The sequence below is a fragment of the Penicillium chrysogenum genome (genome assembly GCF_028827035.1).
Source record: "Penicillium chrysogenum strain IBT 35668 chromosome Unknown utg000001l_segment0_segment0, whole genome shotgun sequence".
In the NCBI taxonomy this organism is placed as follows: domain Eukaryota; kingdom Fungi; phylum Ascomycota; class Eurotiomycetes; order Eurotiales; family Aspergillaceae; genus Penicillium; species Penicillium chrysogenum.
In genome coordinates, this window is record NW_026622749.1 from 3495197 (window position 1) to 3512600 (window position 17404).

The 17404-nt window shown below is 51.1% G+C and overlaps 5 protein-coding genes across 5 annotated transcripts; 2 read left to right on the plus strand and 3 right to left on the minus strand.

Annotated features, from left to right (window-relative positions):
- Nucleotides 1–466: 466 nt before the first annotated feature.
- On the minus strand, nt 467–1549 carry N7489_001390 (NADPH:quinone oxidoreductase family protein; the record flags this gene model as incomplete). Its single annotated transcript, XM_056707145.1, has 2 exons — nt 467–1459; nt 1517–1549. The coding sequence occupies 2 exons, from the start codon at nt 1547–1549 to the stop codon at nt 467–469; spliced, it is 1026 nt and encodes a 341-aa protein (XP_056571447.1).
- Nucleotides 1550–1967: 418 nt separating this feature from the next.
- Nucleotides 1968–3133, minus strand: N7489_001391 (Clr5 domain-containing protein; the record flags this gene model as incomplete). The annotated part of the gene is made up of 2 exons (XM_056707146.1): nt 2986–3133; nt 1968–2925 (listed from the first exon to the last, which is right to left on the minus strand). The coding sequence occupies exons 1-2, from the start codon at nt 3111–3113 to the stop codon at nt 1968–1970; spliced, it is 1086 nt and encodes a 361-aa protein (XP_056571448.1). The 5' UTR covers nt 3114–3133.
- Nucleotides 3134–6239: 3106 nt separating this feature from the next.
- swr1 (putative SNF2 family helicase/ATPase (Swr1)) lies at nt 6240–11264 on the minus strand (the record flags this gene model as incomplete). The annotated part of the gene is made up of 1 exon (XM_056707147.1): nt 6240–11264. One exon carries the CDS (start codon nt 11262–11264, stop codon nt 6240–6242), a length of 5025 nt encoding a protein of 1674 aa, XP_056571449.1.
- A 473-nt stretch (nt 11265–11737) lies between these two features.
- On the plus strand, nt 11738–12328 carry N7489_001393 (uncharacterized protein; the record flags this gene model as incomplete). Its single annotated transcript, XM_056707148.1, has 3 exons — nt 11738–11860; nt 11930–12241; nt 12302–12328. 3 exons carry the CDS (start codon nt 11738–11740, stop codon nt 12326–12328), a joined length of 462 nt encoding a protein of 153 aa, XP_056571450.1.
- A 769-nt stretch (nt 12329–13097) lies between these two features.
- Nucleotides 13098–17317, plus strand: N7489_001394 (C2 domain protein; the record flags this gene model as incomplete). The annotated part of the gene is made up of 4 exons (XM_056707149.1): nt 13098–15019; nt 15074–15259; nt 15312–15777; nt 15833–17317. The coding sequence occupies 4 exons, from the start codon at nt 13098–13100 to the stop codon at nt 17315–17317; spliced, it is 4059 nt and encodes a 1352-aa protein (XP_056571451.1).
- Between the last annotated feature and the right edge of the window lie 87 nt (nt 17318–17404).

A 17404-nucleotide genomic window follows, 5' to 3' on the forward strand; every position in this document is an offset into this window, starting at 1 on the left:
TCTCTGGACACTCAATCCATTCCTCAGAATTCAATGCTATTCTGATTTGTGCTGTCTATCAATGCAAACCATACACTAACAAATCCCAGATATATATCACACCCTAGACACATTCTGTCATCCGCAACTCCTCAATCCAGCTGCCCCAGTCCATTTGGACATGCTCAAGGGCTCTCCTTTTGGAGAACAGTTACCGCAGCGCTACGTCTTGTAGCCGTGACCGACTGGAGCTGGGTTGCGAGCTAGGTACCTTCTGGTGCTCAAGCTCACTTTTGAAATACAAAAGTTGCCAGAGCAAAGAGCCTTCATAGTTCATGTTATACTTGCTCGAGTCTTCCCTTCGGGGATTTCACTTTGTCTACGAGAGCATGACTCCTTGCGCATCTACATTCATCAGCTTAGTATCGAATCGAATCTATTGCTTTCCCACGTATCTATCTACAGTAGTCTTGGGTTCTCAAAAAGACTACAGCTTGCTCTTCGCATCACCAACAATATTCACAACAACCTTCCCCCAAGTCTCTCTCCCACCCAGTGCCTGCAGAGCCCTGGGCACACTCTCCAAGCCAACGAAGCTCTCATCCTTGAACGCAGTGCCCCTGAACTTCCCCTGCCTAACAAGATCAAAGATCCCCCGCCAAACCACACCAACAGTCTCCGTCTCAAACTTGGCATACTGCCCCCAATGCAAGCCAACAATACTCACATTCTTCAACAGCACCCGATTAAGCGCAACCTTCTCAATCTTCCCCGCCGCAAACCCAATAACCAACAACCGCGCATTCCACGCAACGCACTTCAAACTCGCCTCAATCATCCCAACAGGATCATACACAATATCCACCCCAGCAGCCCCATTCCCCTCCCTCTTCTCCTTACAAATCCCCTTCACAATCTCCGGCCAAGCCTTATCGGTATAATCAATCACATAATCCGCCCCAAAGTCTTTCGCAATCTCCCTCTTCCGCTCCGTCCCCGCAGTAGCAATAACAGTCGCCCCCATGGCCTTGGCAATCTGCACAGCAGCGAGCCCGACCCCGCCCGCAGCCGCATGAACAAGGACCCAGTCCCCGGCTTTCACGCCCGCGCGCTGCACAAGACCGCCATACGAGGTCGGCGCCGTGACGAACAGCCCCGCCGCATCTTCAAAGCTCCATCCCTCCGGCACGGGGAGAAGGGTCTGCTCTGCGGCTAGCACGTGTGTAGCGTAGGCGCCCTGGGTGGCGCCGAAGACACGGTCGCCGAGTTTGAAGCGGTTGTTTGCTGACCTGGGCACGGCGGTTACTGTGCCGGCGAATTCGGCGCCACCGATCCAAGGGAGGGGCGGTTGGTGTTGGTATTTGCCTTGGATTTGGAGGATGTCGAAGAAGTTTGTGCCGGCGGAGTGGATTTCGATTAGGTATTTGTCTGCTGTTGGGGTTGGGGTTGGGACTGTTGTTACTTTGAGGTCTAGGGGACCCTGTAGGAGTGGTTAGTTTTGGGTTGGGGTTGGGGGTTGGGGGTTGGTTATAGGTACCTTGACGTATTCGCTGACTTGGACGGCACGCATTTTGGTGAGGATGTGTGGGATTGAGATGGGTGTTCTGTTTCTGAATTTTTGGAGTGATGGGATGGGAGTGACCGGGGTTTCGAATAAAAAGAGCTCTGGAAGGGCCGAGAGATGGTTTCCCCGCAAGATGCCGAGGTTCCTTTTCGGGTAACTCATAGGTGCTTGGCATTTATAGAAGACTCTTCCCAGGTTTGTCTGTTTGCACATCGGATATATATGGATAGTATAGATGTACATAGTATAATGTATTCAAGCTCAATTAGTCAATAGGTATCAATATATACAGTTTCCTTTTCATCCAAACTCCCCAAAACCAAACATATCGGGTATGACAAAAACAAATAAACCACCCATATTTCACACAAAAAAAGGTATAAGGTATCACGGATATTTAACAGAGTGCCAGTACAAGTACCATCTAGTATCCAATCCCCGGAGGCTTCTGCGCATAATGGTCATGGCCCATATAAGGCATTATCGGAGCACACATCACTGAATGAGGCCCGGACTGGGTATGCGACGGTGACACCATAGGATGTGACGGACCATGTGGCTGTGTATGCGGGAGCATCTGTTTCCTGTCGTGCTCAGGCCGGGAAGCCGGATGGCCGGCCATATCATACTGTAATGACATAGCGCGCTTCCAGTTCTTAGCATCATAGCCAGGGTACTCTGTCTCCCCATGGTAGGGGTGGTACTGGGGATGGTAGAGCTGGGCTTGGGGCAGGTAGCCGTTGGCTGAAGGGGCCATGGGAGCAGCCGTGGACTGAGGGACGGCTGGGGGAGTGATGGCCTCGAAGGGCATGGAGTACCACTGGGATGGGTTGAGGCCATAGTCTACTGAGACAGCGCGGGGCGACCAGCCCATGCCGCCGGGGGTGGTTGCTGTGCCTGGACTTGGGAGGCACGATTCGGGTGAGAGTGGGTAGGCTGGGTAGGATGGGGCCACGGCGGAGGTTGTGTTCAGCATGAGACCCTCGCCAATTGGGGAGGTGGCGTGGTCGAAGGATGTTGTTGTTGGACTGGGGTCGGGGTAAGAGACGGCTGTTGTGCGGTCTGGGATGAGAACATGCTCCCCGGAGGGACTGGGAGTGAGTTGTTGGATCATCGGAGAGCTCCATTTCCGGTCCTGGTCTGGGACGGGGTGTTGGAGGGTGGACGGTTGTCCGTAGATGGGCTGTGTCATGGGCCATTCATGGTGGGCTGGTGTTTCCCTTGGTAATGATGGCAGTGGTCTTTGGATGGATGCTTTGCGCTTCGCATCCTTGTCTGAGTCTGGTTCTTCCCCCGAGGCTGAAGCCAGACTTTTCTTCCGAGTCTGGCGAGATGGCTTGGTCACTCGCCATTTCTTCAGTCTGCTTCGCAGTTGGGTTTCACTGGAGGGTGTTAGTTGATAGTCGATGATTGGAGTCCTCATGGAACATCAATGTACTCACCTAGGATTGAAATCATCGGTACGTATCTGCTTAATGACCTGCTTCAAGGGCCATTCATCTTCCATATACAACTTGGAAATCAACGCCTTCTTCTTCTCCCATACATCGGAGGAGATGGAAGTCTTCATTATTGACGCACAGTCCAGGGGAGTAGAAAGGGAGGGGAAATAGTACGAAGATCAAAGATGATCAACAAGAAAGAGACAGGAAACGGGCGAGACAACGACTATTATATGTAGAAATGGGGGAAATGGGTTTAGGGAGAAATAAAAATAAAAATCCTCCAAAAAAAAAAAAAAAGAGAATATAATATGGTGAGTGGTTTGTTAGGGCCAACTCCCCAACTTCACCCACTTCCACCTTCTCACCTCTAATCTCGCATCTCCACATCTCCATTGTCTTGGTTCTGTCATTATGGAACCCGAGAGCACACAATCTGTCCCTCCTTGAGGATCCATTGGGTCTTAGCATCCGTTCCAGCGGCGATCATCAACGAGATTCGCAGAGCATCCTTCATTGGTTATGGGTCAGGTCGATCATCAGGGCGATGTCATTACTCCAAGTGGATGATCATCTTAAGCGGAGCAGCTCTGCTCGGTCTCACTATCCCCAGTTGAGAGCTTGGCGCGTTTTAACAAAGCGGATATTGGAATGGATTGATCACCTCGGTCTCTACGGTGTACGGAGTATGGAGTGATCTGTTTAGCTGTTGGTTATTTTTTCTCTCTTTCTTTCTTCCAACATTCGACGTATCGAGATATTCAGATGCGAATATGGCAAATTCGGTCCGACGGGAAATGGGAAGTCCCAGCAGTCCGTACCATGCGTATACAACATAGTTCCCCAGGAGTGATTTACTGTGCATTGCTAGCCGGGCCCCAGTTTTATCCCAATACGGGTCATACTCCAAACCAGATAAGCCCTCTCTCGTGGATGGCGTCTTGGACTTCATGGTCGCCGATCACCGCCACCTCGGGATCCTCCACGGTACTGACGTACTGACCCGGTGGTTCTGCACCGGACCTTTCTCCAAAACCAGACCAGAGCTGATAAACCCGAAGCTATGGGAATGATGGATATACGGAAGTGTAACCTTGGGAGTGGAATGGGGGTGCCCAAGTGGACATGTGCTGCAATTCTGCAATTTCAGTTCCGAGGTTCAGACGACCATGTGCTTCGATCCAACGCTATTGGGGGCCCAAATCGCTGGGGAAAAAAGCGGTGCCTTTCTTTTTCTTTTTCTTTTCTCTTTTTCTTTTTTTTTTTTTTTTTACCTTTTCTTTCTTTTTCCCCTTTTCGGCTGGTGAGCCCGCTAAGGCATATGGTGTCAGAACTAGTGCAAAGCCCCCTCTCAACTTACACCAATGATGGGACACCCCAGTGGAGTACGAGTTCGTGCGAGTGCCAATCGATCTGGTAAAATCTGGTAAAATCTGGCAAATTGATCGACGATCTGCCCAGGTCCTCAATAGTGGATTTATTGGGCTCTTGATATCCTGACTCGCTCCCCCTCTTAGGGGGGTTCCCTAAGAGGGGGTTTCTCATGAACCTCTAAGAGACATGAGAGAATATGAGCGAATCAGAAAAGAAAAAACGAAAAAGAAAAACCAGCACGGGCCCGAGACTGCATGAAAAGAGCCCTGCCAATCACTTTCGACCTGCATATGTCACATCTCTCTTTATATGAAGACCTTCGATCCATGGGCCAATTTCTTATCTTCTCTCGGGAAATGACCTGGAGAAATGCCGAGTCTCTGCATTACGGGAATCTACAACAGTATATTCTACTACTTTATTATCTTCTTTGTTTTTAGATTCAAATTCTACGGATTTCCCAAACGAGGCAATGAGGCAATGAGGCAATGAAAAATAAAAGATCCTCCTAGCGCATCGGCATTTGCTCACCCGCGCGCCTCCGAACTAAAACGGTGATCCTTCCTTTGATGTTCACAGCCGTTAACAAGGAAAAAAAAAGTAAAAGGTTATTTGAAATACCTGCTACTGCTCTGGACCAACATAAAAGCGAATTTCATCTCCTCCCCCCTTTATTCCCTCGGTCCAATGGAGAAAATACCATCTCTATAAATCGTAGCGAGATCCCCGGATCACCATGGATCTGCTCTTCCAAAGGAGGTACTTCCCAAAGCTTAATGGAGTCCGGAGTGTCTCCGAGAGAGCCCTGGAGAGCCCTGGAGAGCCCTACCAGTTCCCAACTGTCTCGCATCATTGGAGATTTGGAGAGAAGATCAGTGGGGACCCTGACCCCAACAGCTCAAATCACGTCAAATCAACGTTCGCCCACCGGGAAATATTCGGCAACTGGCTCAATATCTCCCCACTCGTCTTCCCTGGGGATCATGTGCAAAAGTTATTATCCCTATGTTGTATGTTGGTATGCGTATCCGAGTCGTATAGCCCGCTGCAGAATGAGGCTCCACTTCCGAGTTCCTCATGACTCGTGTTCCACTTCAACCCACGCGGTCGACATTCGGAGAAGACTTGCCGATGTACGGAGTACTTGGCTTTGGGACCGACCGAGCCATGGGAGGAATTCGTCAGCCCTGGAGAAAAAGGGGGAAACCCGAGATTCTCTTCCCTACTGTCAATTGCTAGTTGTAGTGTACATGCATAGAGTAGTTATACCTAGTTCACTAGTGATATTGTAACGAGTACTACCTTTATTTAAATACACTGTACACTTGGATATTCTTAATGTACTATATAGAGATATTCACTATTCCCTATGTAGCACCTTTCCTAATATAACACAATTCCCCATTCTCACGCTATTGATATTAATATAAACACCGAGCTAGACCCCAATAGCCAGATCCAAGGGACCCTTGGGAGATGATCTCCCTACTCCGTATATGGATTCCGATCCACTTGTCGAGTTGAGTATAATCTCCGGGAAATAGACTATTGATTTGAGAAATTGTTTAACATTTATTTCTGCTAATGGATTCTATTGGGTCTTTTTTTGGTTTAATATAGGAATTAACACCGTGAATAGGAACAGAATCGAGCAAAAGAAAAAAAAAGTAAAAGTAATACAGACAGCTAATCAGAAGAGAATAGGAAAAAAAAGGACAAAAAAACGTTACATCTCCAACGCCTGGATTATACACAAGCACACACTATTACAAAGCCCCAAATAGGAGAAAAAAAACAGGTTAACGTGAGGGGATTATTGAAACGTGAAACGGTCGGAGTGGAGTCAAAAAAGGAGGCGAGCTCGGATCTCATAATGGCTCTTAACGACGCCTCTTGAGATGATGCTCTTTGCCCTTCTTGGACTTCTTCTTGCTCTTATCCGCCGGTAGAACCAGGGGTTCATCCCTCATGTTCCACTCCATGAAGCGCAGGAGATAGTCGTCAATGTGACCCGGCTGTAATTCTCCATCGGGCTGGTCACCAGACACCTGCAGTGGAACCGGCGCTGCCCCGTCTTCCACGGCCAACGGCGTTCCAGCCTGGGCAGGTGTTCCGTGCGAAGCGTGCTCCTCGAAGTCGCCATCGTCGGCGTGCTCCTGTTCCTTTTGGGCATTCTTCGCCGCATCCAGATCCTCCTTATCCTCGGCTGCTTCGAAGACACGGGTTCCGCCGACCCGGTTGCCGAGGACTCGGTCCATGGCGGCACTTGCTTCGTCTTGCCCGTCGCGCTCGTCGGGTTCGGCGATCCCTTGTGCGTCCAGCTTGGTGAAGTAGTCTGTGGTGAACTCGCCTTCTTGGATGATGACATCGTCCAGCATGCGCTTCTGGTTGGCTTTGCGGAGGATGTTGGATTCAATGGTATACTCGGATACAAACCGGTAGATGTGGACATCGCGGGTTTGACCGATGCGGTGGCAGCGATCCTGGCATTGCTTGTCCATGGCTGGATTCCAGTCGAGATCGTAGAAGATGACCGTGTCGGCGCCCGTCAGATTGATACCGAGACCACCGGATCGACTCGATAGGATGAAAGCGAGGATCCGGGGGTCGCTATTGAATCGTTCCGTGAGCATCTGTCGGGACTCCACTTTCGTAGTTCCATCGAGTCGGAGATAACGATGGCCATGGATATTGAGGAACTGTTCGAGAATATCGAGCATCTTGGTCATCTGGGTGAAGATCAAGGCTCGATGGCCACCGGCTTTGAGGTCACGTAGGAGTTTGTCGAGGCGCTGCAGTTTACCACAATCGTATTGAAGTAATCTCTTATCCGGGAACGCAATAGAGAGCCGCATCCGTGCTTCGTGGAAAGGATCGTATGGCGGGTTTGGGCGATTATTCGTCAAAAGCCGGGTCTCGACGGGAGTCAAGGCGGCTTCGCTCATGCCCGCGGCCACGGCAGCCGGGGTGACACAGGCGAATCTCTGGACATAGCCATGCATCTCAAGAGCCCGTTCCTCGACGGTCAGAATCATCGACGCGAGGACAGAGGACCGGCTTGACAACCAGTCGGCCATTGAGCGCTTCCGCAGTGGCGCATTGGATAGCGCGTGTTCCTTGGTCCCGGCCCGGAGGAATTCGATCAGGCTGCTACCGTATACGGGCCGACGGCCATGCCGCTTGGATTCGAAGTAGAGACACCGCTCTAATTCCGCCATTCGCCTCTTCCGACAAGCGTTCTCCAATGATTCTAAGATGGTCTGCATGTTGGAACCGTCAAAGCCCATCTCCCAGTTGGTTCGGTTGTACTGGCGTTCTCGGAGAGTCTTGAACGGGCCAATGGCCATCAGCCTGATACTGTCGTCGGCCAGCCGTCGTGAGATATCTTCCCGTGATATGGGCGCGAGGTTGAGGAAATCCAAGTCGATCTTGGTGAGTGGGTGTTCAAAGAGTAGCCGTCGTCGAACGAGAGATTCCTTGATATTGAAGTCCATAGCCACAGACCGCGGCATCGCAAAGGAGGTGGAGATGGGACGGGTTTCAAAGAGATCGGGGTGGTTGCATACTTTACGGAGTTGCATCAGACAGTGGATGATGGAGAGGAAGTTTCCGGACGCGAGCGTTTCCTTGGTCTGGGCCATCGACATGAAGCCGTCGTAAAGGTATCGCTGCCGCTTTGATAGCCTGCAGTAGACCACATGTTCGTACTTGCCAGGCATTTGCTTTTCGACATCGGCCTTCAGTCGACGAAGAAGGTACGGGCGGAGGACGGTGTGAAGTTTGGTGACCACGCCCTTGGCCTCCTCGTCCATAGTCTCCCTGCCGTGCTCCAGAATTTGCTCAACGGGGCGCCGGAACCATTCAGAGAAATCCTTTAAATCCGCAAACCCGTCAACGCCACCATTGGTACCATCCGAAGGCATCAAGAAGAACAGAAGAGACCACAGTTCCGTCAGGTTGTTCTGGAGTGGTGTACCCGTCAGGAGAAGCCTAGCACGGGACTTAAACGTAAGAAGAGCTTGCCACCTCTGTGAGCGGAAGTTCTTGATGTTGTGTGCTTCATCAAGAATCATGTAGTGCCAGTCCTTTCGTTTGAGAGACATTTGGTCCTGCAGAACGAGTTGGTACGATGTAATCAGCACGTTCCAGGCATTGTCATCTGTCCAGCCTCGGCGTTTCTGTTTGCGTTCTTCTTGGTTACCATAGTAAGTCATGATCTTAAACCCCGGGCACCATTTCTTGAACTCCATTTCCCAGTTGAGCATGACACTGGTGGGAACGACTACCAAGTGCGGCCCCCAGATACCATGGTCCACGGCAAGGTGGGCAAGAAGGGCAATGGTTTGAATCGTTTTGCCCAGACCCATCTCGTCTGCCAGGATACCATTGATGTGGTTGTTGTAGAGACCCGCAAGCCAATCCAATCCGTAGTGTTGATATTCACGTAGCGTACCACGCAAGATGTGTGGAATGGGTGTCTGTAGGCCTGGGGCAGGCGAGTGACTTATTTGCAATGCCTTTTCGATCGCAGGCTCGAGCGACGAGACTGAATCAGGCTCGGATGGCTTGCTTGCGAAGGTTCCCGGCGACGGCTCACTGGATATATCCCCGCTTGGTCGGCTGGCATGAGCATGATCTACTTCCATAAGTTGGGGGTGTTCAATGTCATCTGCGATGTCGGCGGGAGTTGCCTCCTCGGTCTCTGGCTTGGCGGTTCCCAATTCGTGGATTTGGTCAATGTCATGTACAACACCAGCAGTCGCTCCATCCTCAGCTTCGGCTTCGGCTTTGGCGAGCTCCTCTTCCATCGGGGTGTCAACCACAGGTGTTTCTCCTCCAGTAGCAGGAGAGGCTTCAGAAGCATTGGCGATATGTAAGGGCGTACCTTCTGCTGAGGTGCCCTCGCTGGTCGTTGGTCCAATTGGAACTAGGGATACTTCATCTTGATCTTCGAAGTCAATGTCATCTTCACCCTCCGATGCCGATTTGATATCGATGTCTTTGTGGCCCACAGACGAGGCTTCGTCTCCCTCTCCGCCATCTTTTGGTACAGGAGTTTCATTCTTCGAGAAGAAACCCAGCAGGCCGGGTCTCGTCTCATCATCGTCATCCGACTCCTCACTTAGATTTTCTTCCTCTTCGTCACTATCACCCATATCATCATCCATGTCTGTGGAGGCATCACTATCATCCATCAGCACTGAATCGACGTCGTCCAACTGATTATCTTCGCGGGCGGCCTGTGAATCGAGGTCATCCAAAACAGCTTCAGGGCCCAAGGATTCGTTGGGGTCGGTTATTGCCGTGCTGCCTGAGGCTACAGACATCCGGTCGGTATAGTCCTCAGCCGGTAAGTTGGCGTATTTCAGCCGGAGCTCTTCTGCGGTCAATGTGGCATCATCGTCCACATTGACCTCGTCGTCGGTTCCGGATTCAGAATCTGACATGTTACTCTCGTCTTCTTCGCCTACGCCAGACGAGAAGCCAGATACGCCACCCTCATCGTCACTCGTCACCGGAGCATCGCTAGGCGATTCTCCCAAAATCTCCGATCGACGCTTCTCGAAGAGCATAGTAGACTTTTTAATGGCGCGATCAAGAGCCTGTTGGTCTTCCATTTTCCGCTCTTCTTCCCAACGTGCTAGGCGGACCCGATCAATATCGGCACGGGTCAGGTCGAACATCTTCTGAAGATCCTTTGCTAGCTGCTTGCGTTTCCCACGCATCTCTTCCTGTTGCTCACGTAGAATATCTTCGGGGTTCTTGTGGCGTTTTCGATAAGCGTCAGCACACCATTGCGCAAACAGTTTGGCTGTTTGTCGGTGGCGCTTGTGTTCTTTGTCGAGGAGCTTCTGGAAATAGAGCGCATGGGAAACCAAGTGGTCCTGGTGCGAATACTGTGGGGGAGGTTCCTCTTGCTGTTCTGTGATATATGCTGAGCAGACTTGAGAACTCAACGGTCCACCGGGCTCAGCGGCAGCCATTACTTCATGCCGTTTGCGCGCCTCTATCGCGGCCTCATCCTCTGACAATATGTTTGAGCTGTCGTTTTGGTAAACCCATTCTCTGAAAGACGTGTGTTTCTTCTGCGGTATGTGGCCGGGGTGTCGAATAGGAAGGACAGGCTTGCTCAATTTAATGCGCAATTTTGGAATTTTCAATGATCCTTGTCCGGGTTCCTTGTCATCCATATTGGCATCATCTGGAGCTCCATTGACCTCCTGTGACAGGTTCGAAAGGGATGGGCGATCGCGGAGCGAGCGAGAACTGGTGCCGTTGGCGCCAGACGGGCGAGGAAGGGTAGCGGAGCTGCGGGATTTGGTGCGCGAATGACTTGGTTTTGGTGCCGGGGGCTGTGAGATACGCTGCGGCTTGTTGGCCGCCGCGCGCGATGGCGCTCTGGGTGATCCATTGGCAGTGGCCTTTCCACTCAGTTTCCCACTGATGTCGGCGCGTGACTGCGTTACCGATAGCGGCGAGGATGTAGCCGGCTTGTTTCCATCTCGAGCAGACTTGCCAGCATTCTTGTTCTGAGCCCCCCGCGTATGTCTCTTGTCCGATCCAGGTTGCAATTCGATGGGCACGGCATTTGTTCGCGACGACCTACGCTTGCCGTCAGAGAGGAAAGACGTGGGTCCCTCAAAGCCAGCCTTTTTCCAAGGCGGGGATGGTGGTCTGGGAGTGGAACGTTGCGACGAGGATGAATCTGTGAGTCTTCGTTTCTTTGATGGGGGTTCTTCAGGTTGATGAACAGCTTCGACGTCTTTCGGCTCGGAAGGAATCGATTCGTGGGGGGTCGAATCCGATGGGGTTTCGATTACAGACCCGTTTAGAGGTGTAGAATCGGGCACAGGCGTCACGCGTTCATCTTGGGGTGATGGGCCGTTGGGGGTGCCGTTTTGCATGACTTGTAACCGCAGACGACAGGGGCCGGTGGCGGCAGGTGACCCCAGTTATCCCAACAATGACGCAGTCGAAGTAGAGGATTTTGGCATCAGCAAATGGGGAATATCGAGTAGAGATACTACGAGAAGTTTGGCATGCTTATCGGCACTGTAGCGTGGATGGGGACGGAAAAACAACGGAGATGATGAGAATACGTGGAGAGTGGTTTTTTTCCTTCGGGCGAGTAATTACATGGTCGCGCCGGCGCGTAGATGCCTGAAGTCTTGTGACTAGATGCCTCAGGCCACAACATTCCGCAAACCTCCATCCGTTCATCATCGATATTCAACCCCCTCTACCCAATTGGCTCTCTTGCCTTCCTCTGACAACTCATTTGCTGCTTGCCTTTCAGCATAACTGTAAGCTCTTTTCTTTCGCTCAATCTTAACTTCGACCCCTCTTCAGCCTTTCTGACCTCCAATTCCTCTCCCAGATGCTGTCTCAACGGATCTTGGCCCGGCGCCTGCCCCAGGTTGCCGCTCGAGCCATTGCTCCTCGCGCATCTTTCTCCCAGATACCAGCTCTCCGTGCTGCTGAGATTGATGATCCTCTACAGGTATAGCATCCATGTGGCACAGATTCCGTCCCCCTACTCGGTATCTGGGAACCTAACCGCCGGAGATAGAACAACAACTACCCGAACCCTCCCGCTGTGAAGCGTGCACACAGAGACCCTCACGGTGGCTGGTGGGATGCGCAAGAAAAGCGCAACTTTGGCGAGCCTGTGCATGAGGATAACGAAATCCTCGGTGTCTTCAGTCCCGAGCAATATACCCACGTCTCGCCCGGCAAGGGTTTCTTCCACCTCGGATGCTTCGTCGCTGCTTTCCTTGGCCTGGTTGGCGTTGTCAGCCTCAACTACCCCGACAAGCCGAGTGTTCCTAAGACCTACCCCGATGGTCTGGAGACGGAGTTGGGAGGTCCCAATGCTCTGCCGGTATGTGGGCATGATATTCACAACCTCTTAGGAAGGCAAAAAGCTAACCATTTGCTTTAGGCCCGCAAGTCCGGTGACAAGTGGTGATTGACATCTGGTTTCTCGTTTTGTTTGTGTAAATACCAGTATGATTTTCTATCTTCGGCGTCTTTGGGGACTGGTGGTCGATTCACCAGTCCTATGTTTCATCAAAACCCGAAAAAGCCCGATCGCATGCTCGGAATGAATTTGGATTAAAAACTACGTTTGTGTTTGTCGTATGTGCCGGTATATCGCATTGATATCCATTTGATATTGTGGACGTTATATTTGAGACACCACGATGTCCCCCGGGTTGTCATTCTAGAATGCCTTTTGGATGCCCTTTTAGACATCAGTATAGACCTCTTTTGAATATCCCCCTAGATCACTCTTTAGATGTAAGCTTTGACTAGTTGTCCATATTTGATCTTCGCAAATAACCAGGAAACCCTTGCAGCTTTATAACTTTGACCCCATCCAGGGAGAACAAGGATTAGGACACCTTGGACTAGCAATATTCAATAAGCGCTGGTATATGAAACGAAAAGTAGAGAAATATATAGTATTCCCATAGTATAGTCAGACCATAAATAGCATTGTTTTTGGGCGGGACGCCCATACGTCAGTTGGTTCGGCAGCTTTTTGTTTCACCTCCCCCCTCTTCCCCTTCAATAAACAAACTCGCCCCTCCAGTCTTGTCACGGCTTTCACTTCGGACTGAAAGAAAAAGAAATATATCTGAAAAGCTTCTTCTGGGTGCTGGCTTCCCAACTTCCTCCATGTTCCAGCGCTGCCTGTCACCTCCTAACGTTGCACGAATTTAATTGACAACCCCATGTCGACAGCATCTACCCAATCCCGAGGAGTCAACCGACGGATTAACAGCCTCCAGAATGAGGGTCGTCATTCGCGTAACTCCTCTATAGCGCGGCGCCGCCCCCTAAACGCCAACGTGGCATACAGTCATGCCATTCGGGTTGCCTACCTTGCCTATCTCCTCCACCCTCGCTCTCGTCGCATCCAAAATGCCCCCGTCGCGCCGGCGCGGCCAAAACGATCAGCCACCTCCATTCATGATTTAATGAGCGATTTCTCCTTGGTCAGGGACTCGAAAAGCACCAGGGTTCCCCATGGCTTCGTGTCCGAGCTGGAGAAGCGGTTGACGGGTGTGTTGATGGGAAAGGAGAAAAGGAAGGAATATCAAGATCACCTGGTGGTCCGGACATTCGCTGTCTTTCTCAACGTTCTGAAGGAAGACTCGTTCCGAAAACGCATGGAGAAGGACCGGCGAGCTGAAGATCTGCTCCTGATTTTCTACTCCAACGCAGTCAAAGAGCTAGGCAAGGGCAAAGAGCATGACGATGACAGCTGGAAGCTCATGGTGGATCGGCACGTTGCACTTTTTGTCCGACTCCTTGCGCTCACTTTGAAAGACCACGAATGGTCCAAGGACCGCCCAGAGTTGGCCAATCGATTGACGGTGCTGGAAAACAAGCTTCTCCTGCAAGACCAAGACCTCATGCAAACGAACGGGCCTACGTCTGCGACAGAAAGTGTCGGCACATTGAGTTACAATGTGAAGGATATGCCCCTGGTTCAACATGTGGCCAAGATCTTTGGGATGACCACATCCCAAGCACAGTCCGAAATCGATAAACACAAGTCAACCTGGACCGAAAAGGCCGCTCTGCAGGACCTAAAAACCTATCAAGCCCACCTGAACCTCCAGACGCACAAAACCTTGTCTAGGGATGATTTTGAGTCCGACGAGGCTTATGATGCCTGGAAAAAGAGCGAAGGTCCTGATCTCTCACAAATGATGCTTGCAATCATGCAATCCAACCCGGAGCTGGCCAAAAGCACCCCCGGGTCTCTTCCTCAGTTCAATTCAAGTCCCCACGAGAACCCCGACCTGTCAAGGACATCGTCTGGTCGGACTGACAGAACATCTTATGTCATTGATCAGCCTGTTGATTTAAGTGGGCTTTCTCTAGAAGAGTCAGATGAATCCGATACATACACATTCATACCGTCTGACCCTAGGTCTTTGTACAAATATATCTTGTCGCAGACTTTGACGCATGATCTGCGCGACCGGGAGCTTGAAGCTACGCAGGCCACATCTGACGTGCCTTCAATGAAACTGCTCTCGAAACAGTCCACGGAACTGCTTAATGAGATTTGTCTCCGCTGGCGGATTCCAACCTTCTCCCGGGTCGTGTTGTTCCTTGAGGTGGCCCAAACTAAATTTGTCGACAATGAGATTGATCTCACTACACTCGACTCAGCGTTTACTTTCGTGAAGGAAATGCCTACGGGCGAGAACCGCAAACGCAGTAGCTTTGCGGCTTCTGCTGTCTTTGATCGGCAACGATGGACCGTACATGATCTTCAGACGATGCAAATGCTGTTGTCCAAACTTCATGAGGCTCTGCTCCGGGAGCTATATGAGGCTATGATGGACTGCTTTGAAGCAAAACCGCGCCCACTCGGTCCAGTTATGTACATTCTCGACACCCACGTCCAGATGGATCCCAGCTACGTTGAGGACCCTGAAGACATCAATCGATTCAGCACGTATGTGCAAGAAGGACTTGCCGAAAAAGCAACAGCAAAGTATCAAAGCCTTCTTAGCCAACTAATCCCCGTGGAACAAGAGGCCTGGGATCCCGACCATGTCATTCAACTTGGAGATGCAATCTCAAAGCTTGCGCTAAAGATCCAGAAACGCTACCGCAATAACCCTGAGATTATGGGGTGAGTTCTTTCTTTCCCGTCTGTTTAGTTGATCAGTCTCTAACTTAGAAATAGTGTGAATCCCTATACCACCTTGTGCCACAACGTACTCCCTATGTTCGCTGAGGACGCACATGAAATGATCATTAGGATTCTCGACCTGGCAAAAGCCAGGGGTGAGGAGATCGCTATCGACGACGGCTTCGACCTATACAAGCAGCTTGCTACTATCAGGCGGTTATTCCATAACACCCATGAAGAGTAAGCCCCTGTACTCCCGTTCTGCTCCTGTGAAATTACTTACTCGGCTTAGTGCTCCATTCCCGTTCCATGTGGAGAGCCTCCTTCAAGACTTCGTCTGGAGATGGCTTCGTCTGACTGATCAAAAGATCATGGATTGGGTCAGCCAAGCTACAAGACAAGATGCATTCGCCGTTCGTGCAGATGGAACAGAGCTCCCACCTGAAGACGATCGTCACAGTGTATCAGTTATTGATATTTTCCGATCTTTCAACCAAGTGGTTGAGAATATGGTGCAACTGGAGTGGGACGATGATCTTCAATATGCGAAGTTCATGACGCATCTCTCTAATTCAATTGGGAAAGGTGTGGCAACGTACTGTGACTCCTTAGAAAAGATGTTCACGCGGGAGATGGATCGCCTCACACCCGAGCAAGAGGCAGCATTGAACCAAACCACCCAGGAAAAACTGATGCAGTTCGCGAAGGACACCTGGACGAATAAGGATAAAATTGAGCCCTTCCAATTCTCCTCAGAGGTGTGTTCTTGTCCGTCTCAACTGGGTAAATATCGCGGCTAACATTTTTCTGTAGTCCCTGGTGAAACTGAACAATATTGAGTATGCACTTGCGCAGCTCGACAAACTCGAAAAGGATATCAACGTCGATGCGTGCGCCGAAGTCATTGCAAGAAATACTCCACCGCAGCTCAAGAAGGTCCGCAAGTCTACCACCTATGTCTTTACGATCAAGGTAGTGGAGGCAGAAGACTTGAAAGCATGCGACATCGGCGGTGGCAGCGATCCATATGTCGTCTTGACGGACGAATATCAGAAACGAATTGCCAAAACCCGCATCATCTACAATAATCTCAATCCCCGATGGGAGGATGCAGTGGATCTCACAACACAGGGCCCTCTGAATATCATCGCTACCATCTGGGACTGGGATGCAGTGGGCGATCACGACTACGTTGGTCGCACGTCGATCAAGCTGGATCCTGTGCACTTCAGTGACTTCTTGCCGAGAGAGTATTGGCTCGACCTGGATACCCAGGGTCGGCTTCTACTCCGTGTTAGTATGGAAGGCGAGCGAGATGACATCCAGTTCTACTTCGGCAAGGCTTTCCGTACACTCAAGCGAACTGAAAGGGATATGACTCGGAAGATCACAGAGAAGCTTTCGGCATACATCAGTCACTGTCTTTCCAGGCGGACACTGAAGTCTCTGCTCTCTCGAGGACTCAGTATATCTAGTGTCTCGAGCTTCTTGAATCGCAACCGAGCGCAGCCAACCCCTGCCGGACCCACACCGGCAGACGTCGAAAATGCACTGACTCCTTTGTTCAATTACTTCAATGACAACTTCGCAATCATGAACAAAACCCTCACGCCCGAAGCCATGAAGATGGTGATGGCTCGCCTGTGGAAGGAAGTGCTTGCCACCATCGAGAGTCTACTCGTACCACCTCTGTCGGATAAGCCGTCCCATCAGAAGCCATTAACCATCCAAGAAGTCGACATCGTGTCACGCTGGCTCGTGCTACTATTGAACTTCTTCCATGCGATTGACGACGAAACCGGCGAAGCAAACGGCGTCCCAATCGATATCCTGAAATCACCCAAATACCATGAAATCCAGTCTCTCAATTTCTTCTACTTCGAACCAACGGAGCATCTCATCCGCACCTCGGAACGCATGGCCTCCGCGACTGTCAACCGCCAACAAGCGGCCCGCAACCGCACTTCCGCGCCTGCCCACCTGGGCGCCACAAGTGCTGGCTACGGCGGCTTGGGCCTTCCCGCTGCCCGTCGCGCCAAGAGCATCATGCTCTCCCGCAACCTGGGCACGATGAGGAAGGCCAAGGAAGAGAAGCGACGGGAAGCGCAGGCTGATCCTAACGACGATATGATCCTGCGCATTCTTCGCATGCGCCCCGAAGCTGCCGGTTATCTACGGGATCGTAGCCGTCAGAAGGAAAGACTTGCTGCCGCTGCTGCTGCTGATGCTATCGTGAAACAGAGCCTGATGGCTGGTGCTGGAAGCCGCATGAGCGGTATCATCCCCCGCGGCAGGTGAGCACCTAGCAAGCTCTCCCACCTTTTGACGTTTATGTTCCCTGTTTTCCTTATCTATCGAGCCAGCAACGTTGTGTTTCTTCTTTTC